Raw genomic sequence first — 14,504 nt, 5'->3', positions numbered from 1 at the left:
CTGTGTGTTCAGTGCCCTGTGTGCCTCACTGATTAATGAGAAGCAGGTACAACCACATGAATATAAATGACCTTTGTATCAGAGATCTGACTCTTAATATCTGCTAAGGCCATGGGTTCTGCAAGTCCAGCAGCGAGCGTATGACGGGAGAGGGGGTGGAGAGGTACCACCTCCCTCCTATCTTGGGCAACTGAAAAGTCAAGAACTGGTGATTCAGGGTATTAGGCGAGAAAGGGAAGTTCATCTTAGGAAGGTGTTTTGAATGGGGCAAACTAAGCAGTGAAGATACTTGGTATCTGTATTCTCTGCCTGATGGAAAGGGGGTCCTAGGCTTCAGAGGGATCGTGCTGGGTCTAAGGATGAAGATTTGGACACGTTTGAATTCTAATCCCAAAGGCTCAAAACACCAGCTCGAAGCACTTCAGTGGATCATTATTCTGGGGTCTACAGTCAAGCTGTGTTCTCAGAGAAACTGGGCTTAGGCCCATCCAGTCTTTCCTGCTCTACCCCTTCCCCAGCCAATCCCCCATGGTTCTTTCCCCCGGACCTCACCAGGGCGCCACTGCTGAGCAGAATCATGAAGATGATGAAGGTCTCAAACCAATTGTGCTCCACAATGAGAAAGCAGGTTTTCCGCAGGATCCACCAAGACTTGCCCAGCCCTTCCTCAATGTTGACCTGGCAGCACTTGAATCTCTGGACACAACCTGGCACCAGCGGGAGAGGCAGGTCAGACTGTGGGACGTGCCCCGCCCAGACGTGCCCTCTCCCCCTTCTCCCAGGCCCCACCAGGTGCCGCCCCACCACACAGCCAGGAGTTCAGTGGCTGAATCAGAAGGTCTGACTCGGAAGTGGAGAGGGTGGCAGGGCTGAGGCTATGCTGCCAGGCTACCAGGGCAAGGCCCTCTGGCGCTGGGAAGATGTCCTATAAAGAAGCAGTGAGGGCTTCCCTGGTGGCGCAGTGCTTGAGAGTCCGCCTGCCGATGCAGGGGACGGGGGTTCGTGCCCCGGTCCGGGAGGATCCCACATGCCGCGGAGCGGCTGGGCCCGTGAGCCATGGCCGCTGAGCCTGCGCGTCCGGAGCCTGTGCTCCGCAAATGGGAGAGGCCACAACAGTGAGAGGCCCGCATAACGCAAGAAAAAAAAAAAAAAAAAAAGAAGCAGTGAGAGGGAGGAGAAAAGGGTAGTCAGGAGGCAGGCACAGCCATGACAGAAGAGGCCTTTCTAATGGAAGTTTTGGGCTGATGTCAAGAAAAAAGGACAAAGAAAAGCCTGACAGTAGAAACTTGTGATAGCCAAGAATCAAACAGGGCAAACAGTATCAACCTCCCTCAAAATGATGAGGATAGCCATAGAGCCCCCTCCCCAGCCAACCACTGACCCTGGCAGAGATGTGTCTGTGAGCAGTGCAAGTGCCACATGCCATCCCCTCTCCTGGCCCCCTTTCACCTTCTGTGAAGCAGGCATCTGGATCCAAGTACTCCTCAGGCTGCTCCACAGGGACTTCTTCTATTTCTGGCTTGATATCAATGGTGCTGCCTTCAGAGGAGCTGGTGTCATCCAGTTTCTAGATACACGAGGGAAAGGGAGAGAAGCAACACTGCAGCCACACGTCCACTCTACACTGACTGTGCTACCTTGGTACAGAGCATGTACCGGATACAGTTCCTGTTACAAACCCATGACCATCCAGCTCATCACAGGCAAGCGATTACCACAGCGCCCTCAAAACTTCTGTCGGGATGGGGTACAACATTAAAGCCCACTCACAGGTGACAGTGATCTACCCTAAGCAGAAGGTGGGCTATAGATGGGTCTCAGTAACACGGCTCAGACGGGCAGGGAGGTACTTGACGGTTTTCTCCAGCCTCTGGATCCAGGTGATCCAGGAGCAATGGAGACAGGGCTGGGAACATCTCAGGAATCTAGCTCATCTAGAATAACAACGGGGGGTGGGTAGGGTTGGTTCTCAAAGTTGAGAGTCGGCTCTTCCAGAATCTCTCTGCCAGACCCACAGCTGAACCGATGCCTCGGGGCTGACGGGGCCCTTTGTTCTCACATAGGATCAAGACTGGTTTCTAGGTTGGGACCTTACATCTTTGCTGCCTTCAGGATCCGACTCGCTGCTAACGTCCTCGGTGTTGAGGTTCTCAAAATCAGACTCGCCTACCGCGATGGGCACCCTCACGGTCAGGTTGGGATTGTTGATGAAGGACATGTGGTCCTCATCAATGATGTATTTCTCCACGCTGCTGCCAATGCCGCTGGTTGTGCCATTGCCATTCTTCTGGAGGTCACCGTTCCGGTGGATGTCGGCGCCAGTGTGGTTGGCGATACAGTTGGCCTTCTTTTCGTACAGCTCATCCAGAGGTTTCACCTCATCGGCCTCACGCTGCTTCAAGTGGGCCTGCATGAAGGCGTGCACTTTCAGTTTGGTCCAAGCCACGCCCTTCTTGATCCGGATAACTGAGATTTGTAGGTTGTTCATTTCCCCATCATCATCTGTGGCTGCCAAGTTGTCAGCACTGAAGGAGCTCAGGAGCAAGGCCAGAAACAGGTTCAGCACCTGTACCAGGAGCATTAGGAAAAAGGAGAGTGAATGTAGAACGGTATTGGGTAAAGGCATCCACTAAACTAGGGTTGCAAACGGGGAGCCCACAGACTTACGTGAAAGACTCAGGAGTTTCTATTGTGTTTCACTTGACCCACGTAGTGTTTTAAATGTCACTAGGTGGGCATTTTGTTTAGTTTTGGTTGTAATACAAGGAGTTTAGTACCCCTTTTCTTGGTTCTTTTGTAGTGTTATATACATATATATACTTCAAAACATACTGCTTTTCTTATAATCCGAGAAAGCGAAGGCTGTATCCATTTTGGGAGAAAATTCCCCCAAAATAATAACAAAAAGGTGGGCACGGATTATTGGGGAGGATGAAAGAATGCATAGATGCCACGTGTTCATGAGCAGCAGATGTCCTAGAGGACCCAGGTTAGAAAAAAAGTAGGCTTGGAGACCCAGACTCTCATACCACAAATGTAGAAGGTGGGACTGAAATATATTTGATGTCACCCTATTTTAAGAATTAATTTTCTTTGTTTTCCTAACATTTATCAAAATTAAGTAGCTCTAGCAAGACAGTCATGGTGACTTTTGTGTTCTATCATATATCGAAGTGTCAAGCCATCAGAAACAAGCTTTATTTATGTTGTTTTTTCCCCTGTTTCACCACATTGGGCATTAAATTAATTATTTTTATTAAGACTTACTTGTGAAAAGTGGGAGAGATGTTCACTTCTTGATTTACACTTGGCCCTTAACTTTGTCACACTTCTGAAGAAGAGTAAGGCATAGTTTTTCGGTGGAGATAATCATACGTGCAGAGTGGGAGAAATGGAAACAATATATGAACTATATGTATCAGGATTACTGCGGCCATTTGCAGAAGGCTTTGAAGGCCAGGCTGAAAGATCTGAATTTTACTTAACTGGTCCTTGAGCAAAGGAGTCACAGATGATGACAGAGATTTGAGAAAGCCATTCCTACTAGCTACATACAAGGGTCGGGGGTGGGGGGTGGGGCGTGAGGGGGGACTAGGAATTAGGAGGCTGTTGCCTGCATGAATTGATGAGGGTCTGGATTAGGCTACAGTAACCTCAAACCTTAGCATGCAGAAGAATCTCCTGGGGTGGGATTCTTGTTAAAAACAAGCATTTCCTTGGCCTCACCTGAAAGATTCTGATTCAGTAGATCTGACGTAAGGCCTGGGACTCGGCCTTTTTTAATGAGTGAGACTCAGGTGATTGTGATGAAGGTGGTCTTCCTCACACTTTTAGAAATAACAGATGGGTTGCAGAAATGGAAAGGAAGGGGCAGATCTCAGAAATACTATGAAGAAAGATGTAGGTATAGAAATGCTAAGAAGAAAGACATATGAAAGACATCAGATATTTACTAGGAGTCGAGAGAAAAATCAGAAAGACTTATGGGTTACTAGAGACTACAAGGGCAGAAGGACTGAGCCAAGGGGAACTGGGAAAGGTGTCATCAGAGGCAGAAATAATAGTGGATTCTGTCATGTGCTCAGGTATCTATAGTCAGTCATGGGGAGATGTCCCTGAGACAACTGAGAACAGGAGGCTAGAGAAACGGTAGGAGGTCAGGGCTGGTAATGTTGATCCCACTACAGACCAGTAGGCAGCAGTTGTATTCACTGAAGGAGTGGAAAGACCAGAGGAATCAGGACTGAGGGGAAGTTGGCTGGGCATGGAGAATGGGAGTGATTAAGGAACATTACAGTGTCTATTTTTATAGGTCCAATGAAAGAACAGGGGGAGCATGGCTAGTTCAGAGGTTGGTGAGTAGGAACCCTCTACTGGCATATGCTTCTCTGTGGCAGAAAAAGGAAGAGACGTACTGTGGATGCGCCTATAAGGGGTCATCTGAGTATGTCTTCTTCCAGCCCTCCCTGCTCTACAGCTGCAAGCGGGCTCTGGCCTGATCTGAAAGATGAGGGCTTCTCAAACTTTAGCATGCATGTGAATCACCTGGGGATCTTGTTAAAAATGCAGATGCTGGGCTTCCCTCGTGGCACAGTGGTTGAGAGTCCGCCTGCCGATGCAGGGGACACGGGTTCGTACCCCGGTCCGGGAAGATCCCACATGCCGCGGAGCGGCTGGGCCCGTGAGCCATGGCCGCTGAGCCTGCGCGTCCGGAGCCTGAAAAAAAAAAAAAAAAAAAAAAAATGCAGATGCTAATTCAGTAGTTCTGGGGAGGGGTCTGAGATTCTGCATCTCTAGGACACTCTCAAACGATCTCATTGTTGCTGGTCCTCAGATGACACTTTGAGAAACAAGGTGTGAAGTCTCTGCTGGGGAACGTTCTATATACAGGGGCAGAAGACAGCAGGCAGACAGATCAGAGTAAAGCAAGAAAGTGATCTGCAACTTATACAAATTAGATAAAATCCTGGGATGGTTTAGATCCATGGTTCTCAATGGAGGGCAATTTTGACCCCTGAGGACAGTTGGCAACGTCTGAAGACATGTTTGGTTTTCACAACTTGGGATGGGAGTCACTACTGGACAGTAAAGAGTAGGTAAAGAGTAGAGGCCGGGATACTGTAAACACCCTACAACATGCAGGAAAGTTCCACAACAAATAATTATCTAGCCCAAAAGATCAATATTGTCAAGGTCGGGAAATTCTATTTTTTTTGTAGCAGAAAGAGCATAGACTTTGAAGTCAAGGATCTAATATAAGCCCTGACTCTTTATCAGCTGTGTGACTTTGGAAAAATGTCTTAACTTTGCTGAGTTTTGTTTCCACAACTATGAAAGAGGGTTGACAGATTACGGGGCTCGTGACCTAGTAGGACTCTGAAAACAGCAGTCTCCTTTCCTTCATTTGTACCTTAGGGTTCTTGAGCCAAGAAAGAGTAGAGACCAACACAGACATGGAAGGTAGTAGAAGCACTAAGCAGATTGGGCTTCTGGGTCAAGGGTAAGATGTTCAGAGCGAAGAACAAAAAGATCTACAAGTTAGTACTAACCACCAAGTTGCCGATAACCATGACCATCATGAAGACAATGAGGCACATGGCCTGCCCGGCCACCTCCATGCAGTCCCACATGGTCTCGATCCACTCCCCGCACAGCACTCGAAAGACGATGAGGAAAGAATGAAAAAAGTCATGCATGTGCCAGCGAGGGAGTTCACAGTCCTGGTTGATCTTGCAGACACACTCTTTGTAGCTCTTTCCAAAGAGTTGCATTCCCACCACGGCAAAGATGAAAACAATAATGGCCAGCACCAGGGTCAGGTTGCCCAGGGCACCCACTGAATTTCCAATAATCTTGATCAGCATGTTCAGGGTGGGCCAGGATTTGGCCAGTTTGAAGACTCGGAGCTATGGGAAAAAAGAAACCCAAACAAAACCCAAGTGAAACTCAATTCATTTATTCTTACCACATGGCTACAATAAAAACATATGAAATTACTAAGATCATCTTAACATTTATTGAGCACCCTTGGGAAATCCCCAGGACTTTCTAACAGTATCTTAGATAAAAATGAGAGAAACTGAGGCAAAGATGAAGGAAAACAGATTAACTGCACAGGAAGTGAAAGATTTAGAACTAAGAACCAAGAATACTGCCTCTAGTCCCCTGAATTAGTCTCTGGGTCAATCTACCTTTTACAAATCCATATACCTGAAATAATCCTTTTCCCACTGATTTTCCCCTGACTTCTCAAGGCTCATATCAAGGAAAATGTGATTTGTAGTGAACCAAAAGGTGAGCTGGGTAAGGACGGTGAAAATAAATCATCTGTCTCTTCAAAAAAGCAAGCATTTAAAAATTCTACATACCTCTCTTTTTGCTTTTGCCAATAAATAATCAATCGCCGATATGAAAACTTCGTGACATGCTGGGAATAACTTGGAGGAAAACCACAACCTCCAAGTAGGGGAAGTTCCAATATGTCAAATATCTTATGAAAAGGGACTATACTGATATTAATTCAGAGGACAGAACTCTTGGTATCTGTCAATCACGAGATTTCTGTATTCTGTAATGAACGATTACGAGGCCTTGGCTAATAGCCTGAGAATTATAATGCATGAAAGCCCATGAACAGAGATCGTCATCATATGTCTTAAGTTAATAACTAACACGTGATGTAATAAGAATTCTGGGAGAAGGCAACAGCACTGATTAGGACTTTTTTTTTCCTATTGAAAACTTGAGTCTTCGTACATTGTTAGTGGGACTGTAATTTGATGTAACCCTTGAGGAGGGCAATCTGGCATTACGTGGCAAAACTATCTGCAGATCTATCTCTGAGCGAAGCAATTGCACTTTTAGAAGGTTAAACTTATTGTATTTAGGTTAATGGTGTATGGTAAATATTTGTACTATCCTTTGATATAAAAATAAACCTCAATAAATCTAAAAAAAGAAAACTTGAATCGTATCTGAGAGTTCCAAGATTTACCGGATGTGGCTCTGTGCATACTCTGGGTCTCTCATATTTTTTCCCTATTCTGACTGGCTTTTAATTTATCAAGAGTATTAGTGGTAAGGCTTCTATCTCTTAATTCTTCATCTTATCTTCTAGATAATAAGAAGTATTCTCAAAAAGTCTACTGTGGGCTGGATCCTAACCAAAGACCAGTAAGCAGAGGTTCCAAAAACTTGACAAATATTTGTGACTTGGATTCAATGAGATTTCTGTTTTATAAACAGTTTCACTCTAATCCAATTCCATTTCTTAGATATCCTGAATATCCTGAAATCTTTTCAGCTGCAAGTGCTTAGGTATCTTCCCAATGAGGAGATGCTTTGTCCGATGCTTTGTCTGAGTGGGATATCCCCATGATAACTCAGCTTCTCAAGGGACTTAATCAGGATATCACTTATGCCTATGCATATGGGAGGATATCGTTAACTACTCTTTCAAAGGCATTTTAGTAATTTGAACACTAACTTCTTCAAATACACTTGAAAAATCTTTCTGAGCTAATGATGGATGTTCAACTACTAATTTCAATATAACTTTAAAAAACACTACTTTATTCTCATATTTTGGAAGGGGTCACCATGATAGAAGAAAAGAGTAGAGCCATCTTTGAAAAAGAAGAAATTCTTGCCACTTCAGAGAGATGTTCAGATAAAGAAAGAGGCTCACTAGCAAATCCAAATTTGACCTCAGAATAGCCCTTGGGAATCCTTCTCCTTCATCTTTTAGATTAACCATTATTTTCTGAGGAACTTCATAAAGTTGATTTCTGTTTGTTGACTGATTTTAACAACTACTTTCTATATTAGGTAGTTAGCAGAAAAGTTTTCAATATTTTAGTTGCTAAGCCGATAAACAGCCAACTGAAATATAGCTAAGGATTTTTAAAAATCATCAGATTAACTTATGCAAAACTCTTTCTAGTAGCTGCAAGATAGGAAATATAAAAAGAAATTGGAGAAATATGGAATACCAATCGGAAAGATCGCAGCACCGAAAGCCCCTCCACGTCTGCTAGACTCAGTTCCATTAAACTGAGGGAGACAATAAATCCATCAAAAATGTTCCAACCTTCTTGGAAATAATAGTAGGGATCCATGGCTATGAGCTTCAGGAACATTTCCGCTGTGAAAATTCCAGTGAAAACCTAAAGAGGGGAAGGCAGGGGGTAAGAAAAAAGAAATAATAAAAAGAAAATGCCTTTATCATTCTCTTTGAATATGGCATGTCCAAGAAGCCACAAGTACCAGCCTTGGCTAAATTCTGCATCTGAGGCCAACAATACCTGGATGTCCCCTGACCACTCCACATGATGCAAGAAAGTCTTCTTATTTTCCTCTTTTTTTTCCTTTTTTTTGCGGTACACGGGCCTCTCACTGTTGTGGCCTTTCCCGTTGCGGAGCACAGGCTCCGGACGCGCAGGCCCAGCGGCCACGGCTCACGGGCCCAGCCGCTCCGCGGCATGTGGGATCCTCCTGGACCGGGGCACGAACCCGCGGTCCCCTGCATCGGCAGGCGGACTCTCAACCACTGCGCCACCAAGGAAGCCCTTATTTTCCTCTTGAATGAAGAGGAAATGCTCACATCTTTGTTGCCAGAACTACCCAATTCATATTGTTCAAACGTGCAGTTAAAAAATTATTCCAAGGAATAGAAAATATCACACAGGTGACTCCTAAAGGGTCAGCAGTCGTTTGAATGTGTATGCCACATTTGGGATGTTGGCCAAAAAAAAAAAATCGTGTTATAATTATATTTAAGAAATACAGTATTATTCCTGATTTGACATTATGTGCCTTCTCAAACGTCGACATATACTGCAAGCCTTCTTATTTTAAATGGTAAAAGCAACAGAACGTTGCTAAAAGTGTGAAAAATACAGGAGAAACATTCACAGTCTCACCACCTTGCATACAACTATTATTTTAATGTACTCCTTTTCTTTTTTTTTCTTCAAATGCATATATATTTTGTCAGAGTTGTAAACCACAGACTACATAATATTTTAGCTTTACACTTATCTTGACTTATCACGACTCATTTCACTTATCACGTATTTTTCATTTATCATGACTCCATTCACATTGCAACGCGGTCTTCCTAATTCTCACTTTTACTGCTTGTATAACATTCTATTGGGTAAATATATCCTCAAAGAACTTTCTTATTGTTGGAGACTTTGGTCCTTCCTTTTGATCTTCTCAATATGATAGTCAATAATGTAGTGATTGTTTTAGATTTGGAGCTTACTGGGTACGAGAATGACTTCTTCCCTGTGTTACCTGGCTCCCACTCTTCTGCCTTTCAGAGCACCTTGTGTTTCCCAACGCTTTCTGTATCCTTCCCAAGGCCTTAGTAACAACATGCAGGGAGAGAGTAAAATCCCATGAACTCCAGTTTTGACAAGACCAATACCCTCATTCTAGCCTAAGCATGAAACATATGACTATTACTGAATATTCTATTTTTAGAGGAGAGGACTTTATATGCAGCAGATTTAAAATTCATAGTAAGTTAATACTTGTAACCACTTCGTTACCAAGTTTACATATGAAGGAGTTTGAGGAAAACTTTGGAGATATGGTCTGAGGGCAGAATTAAAAATAGTGAAAAATACTTAGATTACAGACACTGTTTTGAAATACACTGAGTTAATGTGTCGCAATAAACAGAATGAATTGATGAAAACACAACAAAATGGATAAATGGGCTGGAAATTTTGGGGGTCCATATACGTTTCTATGGTCCCCCACTTTGCTAAACTGAAGATGCAGTATTCTAAAATTGAAAGAAAATATTCCCTGAAGAGATCTGCTTAAGTTGAATCAAAGTTCATAGTGCAAGCTAAGCGTCTACAAACAGAATACCACTCTGCGTGAGGTCAGCAAAGTAGGGGCAGTGAATCAACTCCTGACACACACTTTACCCTTAGCATCAGCCCATCGAAGGTTTCTCTACATAGAAACATTAACCCACTTAACACACACTAAGTAGAGACTGAATTTGCTGTCCCATTAGGTCTTGGTGAGCATACGGTAAGTGCTCAGTAACAAGCACGGGCTGACTGACCTCGGAATACCTATACTGTGGGAACTCTGGCTCCTGACAGAAGATCAATGACACAGTTATGTGGTGCTGCCTTTCAATGGGATGAAAGGCCTCCAGGCGCCTGGTAGAAATGCCTGTGACTGAGGTCGGCACCCATGTTGTTTCAGCACATAGTGCGCTGCCCTTGTCTGGGGTTTGGGTGAAAATAAATTTGTAACTATTGGAAGGAATTAAATGGAGAAGAGTAGATTTAAGGGTGTCCATTTGATGCCATTCTTCCTGGCACTGTGATACGCTTCTTGAGGAGAAAAGGGAACTACAAGGACTTCCTCGGTGGCGCAGTGGTTAAGAATCCGCCTGCCAATGCAGGGGACACGGCTTCGAGCCCTAGTCCAGGAAGATCCCACATGCCGCGGAGCAACGAAGCCCGTGCGCCACAACTACTGAGCCTGAGCTCTAGGGCCCGGGAGCCACAACTACTGAGCCCGCGTGCCGCAACTACTGAAGCCTGCGCGCCTAGAGCCCATGCTCTGCAACAAGAGAAGCCACCGCAATGAGAAGCCCGTGCACCGCAACGAAGGGTAGCCCCTGCTCTCCGCAACTAGAGAAAGCCCACGTGCGGCAACGAAGACCCAACACAGCCAAACATAAATAAATAAATAAATAAATTTTTTTAAAAAGGGAACTACAAGCAGCACATCAACTGTATATAAATGTCCCTCTTGTGAATGTCATCAAATATTCACCTAAGAATTTATGTTCTAGTGCAGCAGATCTCAAAGTGTAGTCGGGGATCCCTGAGGTCCCTAAGACCCTTTCAAGGGTCATGAAATCCTTTTCCTTTTCCTTTTCCAACTACACATCTGTGTGAGGCCAGGTTTCCGTCCTATACTTCAACCAAAGTAATAGATCACGATGCATTAAATACAGAAGCAGGTAAGAGAATCTAGGTATCTTCTATCAAACCAGACATGAAAGAGATTTGCAAAAATGCCAAACAATGCCATTTTTTCTCAGAAAATACAATTTCTCCCCATAAAATGTTATTTATGTAATTGTATAATGGGTATATTATTGTGATTTTAAAATAAATATTTAAGATTTTTCTTGGTTTTAATTTCAAATATGGTAAATATCAAAAGATACAACTCTCATTAAAAAAAAGCTCTTTAGCTCTTTTTAAGAGTATAAAGTGGTCCTAAGACCAAAAATAGATCGAGAATTCTGTCCTAATCGAATGTTCTGAATTCATGGCCAGCATATGTTTCAGGGGCCTACCGGACAGGCCTCTGGGCATAGGCCTGAGCACTTGTAATGCCAGCTCACCAGGTAAGGCCTACAGTGCCCTACGATTGGGGTATTTCATTTGGGGCTCTGCCTGGGGCTTGGGAAGGGCAGAGAGAAGCGGCACATCTCCTCTGCCATAACTGCGTCTACAAAGCTAGAGGCTCATTTGGGAGCCACTGGGATTTGCATGCCCCTGTCTATGCCCAGAAGGAGGCTAATCAGCTCCTGTTCTGTAGTGGATCCTCTTCCAAAGTTAATGAAATTCAATTTGATAAAAGGACTATGTACCACAATGGAGACAAGAAAAAAACATGTGACCGTGAAAAATCATGGATCCTCAGGAACTGAGTCACCCATTGGTCACAACTGAGTCGGGTGACCAACTTGGCTGGGTTTAGTACTGAGACTTGTCTGGTTTTAATACTGAAAGTCCTGCATCCTGGGTCGACAGGGTGATCAACTTGAACTGGTATGCCCAGAACCGTCCCTCTTTCAAAGTGCAAGTTCCACGTCCTAGGAGCCCCCTCAGATCTGTGCTTACCCAACCAGGAGAAGACAGGCACAAAAACATTTAGCAGGTAGTAAGAATTTAAAAAGAGGTATGCGTGAGGGGCTACAGGGACACAGATAAAGAAAAATGAAAATCTGAAAAGAATTCCTTTTGGTTGAAAATCTAGCTAAGCTATAATTAAGAAACCATAGGGCTTCCCTGGTGGCGCAGTGGTTGAGAGTCCGCCTGCCGATGCAGGGGACACGGGTTCGCGCCCCGGTCCGGGAAGATCCCACATGCCGCGGAGTGGCTGGGCCCGTGAGCCATGGCCGCTGAGCCTGCGCATCCGGAGCCTGTGCTCCGCAACGGGAGAGGCCACAACAGTGAGAGGCCCACGTACCACAAAAAAAAAAAAAAAAAAAAAAAAAGAAACCATAACATTCATGTGTATTTGGTGAAGGATGAAAATAACTTCCCGTTTTTCCTTTTTTGCTTAGCTTCTCAGAAATTAAACTTACATGTTAGGCTAAGCTTTTGCCCTTCCTTCCATACTCCCTCCCCGCCAAAAGCCCTTATCCACATGGAGGGGGGCCTGGTGTCAGGAACTGGAGCCCAAACAGGGCATCTGTGCACGAGAGCAGCTTAGCATGGGCTATCAGAGCCAACGCAGGCCAAGGAGAGTGTCCACTTTGCGGGGGACAGCCCAGTGTCTGAGTGGGATAAGGAGGGTATTTGTGTAGAATGGCTGCCCAGCACAGGATATTGAGGCCTAAGTGGGATGGGAGGGTGTCCACCCTGGAGTGGGTGGGGGACCCGCAGAGAGAGTTAGAGCTTAAGCAGGTGGAGACTGCAACCTCATGGGGAGGACAGCCTGGTGTGGGGTGTCAGAGCCTGAGTGGGCTGAAGAAGGCATCCATCCAGAGAGGTGGCCCAGTGAAGGGTGCCAGAGCCAAGCAGAGTAAGGAGGATGTGGCCTGGCATCTGGAGCTAGCTACAGAGCTGGGCGAGGAGAGCTTCTGGATGGAAGGACAGCCTGAGCTGGGGGGAAAGTATCCCTACAGACGGGCAGCATGGAGTGGAGCGTCAGCGCCTGAGCAGGGCCAGGAAGGGTGGCCTGGCATGGGGTGTCCGAGTCCAAGCAGGATGCTGAGAGCTCCTATGTAGGGGTAGCCTGGTGTGGGGTGAGGAGGGGTCCACGCAGGGAGAAGGTCCACTATGAGGCGTTCACGTTCCAGTGGGGCGTGGGAAACAAGGATGTGTGGGGTGGCCTGGCCGGGGATGACAGTGCCTGAGAAGTGTGAGGAGGGCGTCCACGTGGAGGACACTGCGTGGCTGCTGGAGAGCCCAGCACAGGGCGTCAGAGCCTGACCAGGGGGAGAGGACACCCACGCTGGAAGAGGTAACCATGGCTTTTTTTTTTTAAATCAAAATAAGGGAATATACTAAAGATGGTGGCAACCAGGTCTCTTTTCGTTGGAGAAGGAGTTATAAACATAGAAAGAGGAACACTAGAATGAATCCTGTAATGCTGGATTAGAATAAGCAGTGAGCCCTGTACTGAGAGGGCCCAGGTGGTCACACTGCTTCAAGAGATCGTGACTTATAAATGTCAGCTTCCACTAAAACAACAAGGGCTGCTTGAGAAATGGCTGATTCCAGGCCTGAGACAGGAAAAATATCAAGTTAGCCTGGAATATTTCTGAGAAAGCAAGGAAGCAATGAGGATGTGTTGAAAGGACACAGCAGCCACCTTGAAGGGACTCCTACTGGCCAAACCAGGAATGGTCTAAACATCTAAGTACATGATAGTAATGGATTAAAGCCCACTGAATAAGACTGAAAACTTTGAGTCCATACAGATATAAGTAAGTAAAGGAATAAATCAAAAGTTTAATGAAAAACACGAAATTCAGATAGCTTCAAAGTGTCTTCCTCACAAACACTTATTAATTATAAATGGAAAAAGAGTAACTGTACAGGGGAGAAGCCTGGCAGAACCTCCTTAAGTGATCAAGTGACCATAGGCAGAAATGGGACAAATGCAAATCATGTGCCACCTGGTAGATGTAATGAGAAGATGACAGTCCTGCAAAAGCCCAGGAGAATGTACTTGTTTGTAAAAGCACACTACAGTATTCGGGGGTGACAGGCTGTGTCAGCAACTTACTCTCAAAAAACAGTTTTTTACACTGTACTTGAAACTTTTCTGTAAGATTAAGATTGTTTAAAAAACCACGTTATAAACTCACTGTTGTGTTCAAATGGTTACCAAAAAAAGGCAAGAAAAGAATCATTACGTTTATCTACTAAACAATACAAAAGTCAAGTAGCTTCCCTGGGTTCACTTTCCTCTATAAGACAAGAGGGTTGGATCGAATTATCTTTACTCTTCCTCCTATTATGAACACTTTTTTCGTATGGGGAGGATGGAAGAGGCAGGGATTGCCAATTTACAGAATGCTGTTCTCATCTTCCCTCAAAAACAACTATCTGCATGTTTGTGGACAAACACAACTCAATTCACTGTCCCAGCTGTGGGAAAAGCCTCACCGTCCAGCCACAAGAGAAGGTCCTAGGGCTTCCCTGGTGTCGCGGTGGTTGGGAGTCCGCCTGCCGATGCAGGGGACGCGGGTTCGTGCCCCGGTCCGGGAAGATCCCGCA

The 14,504-nt window shown here is 45.1% G+C and overlaps 1 protein-coding gene across 1 annotated transcript in view; it reads right to left on the bottom strand.

Annotated features, from left to right (window-relative positions):
• Nucleotides 1-14,504, bottom strand: part of SCN8A (sodium voltage-gated channel alpha subunit 8) — a 116,960-nt gene that overhangs the window by 25,768 nt on the left and 76,688 nt on the right. Inside the window, 5 exon segments of the mRNA XM_007452326.1 lie at nt 553-707; nt 1,450-1,567; nt 2,096-2,566; nt 5,550-5,906; nt 7,992-8,165. Coding sequence (XP_007452388.1) covers nt 553-707; nt 1,450-1,567; nt 2,096-2,566; nt 5,550-5,906; nt 7,992-8,165 — 1,275 coding nt within the window.

The sequence above is a fragment of the Lipotes vexillifer genome, unplaced genomic scaffold, assembly GCF_000442215.2.
Source record: "Lipotes vexillifer unplaced genomic scaffold, Lipotes_vexillifer_v1.1 scaffold422, whole genome shotgun sequence".
NCBI lineage: Eukaryota > Metazoa > Chordata > Mammalia > Artiodactyla > Lipotidae > Lipotes > Lipotes vexillifer.
The sequence above is the reverse complement of the archived record's forward strand: the minus strand, read 5'-3'. Positions and strand labels throughout refer to the sequence as shown.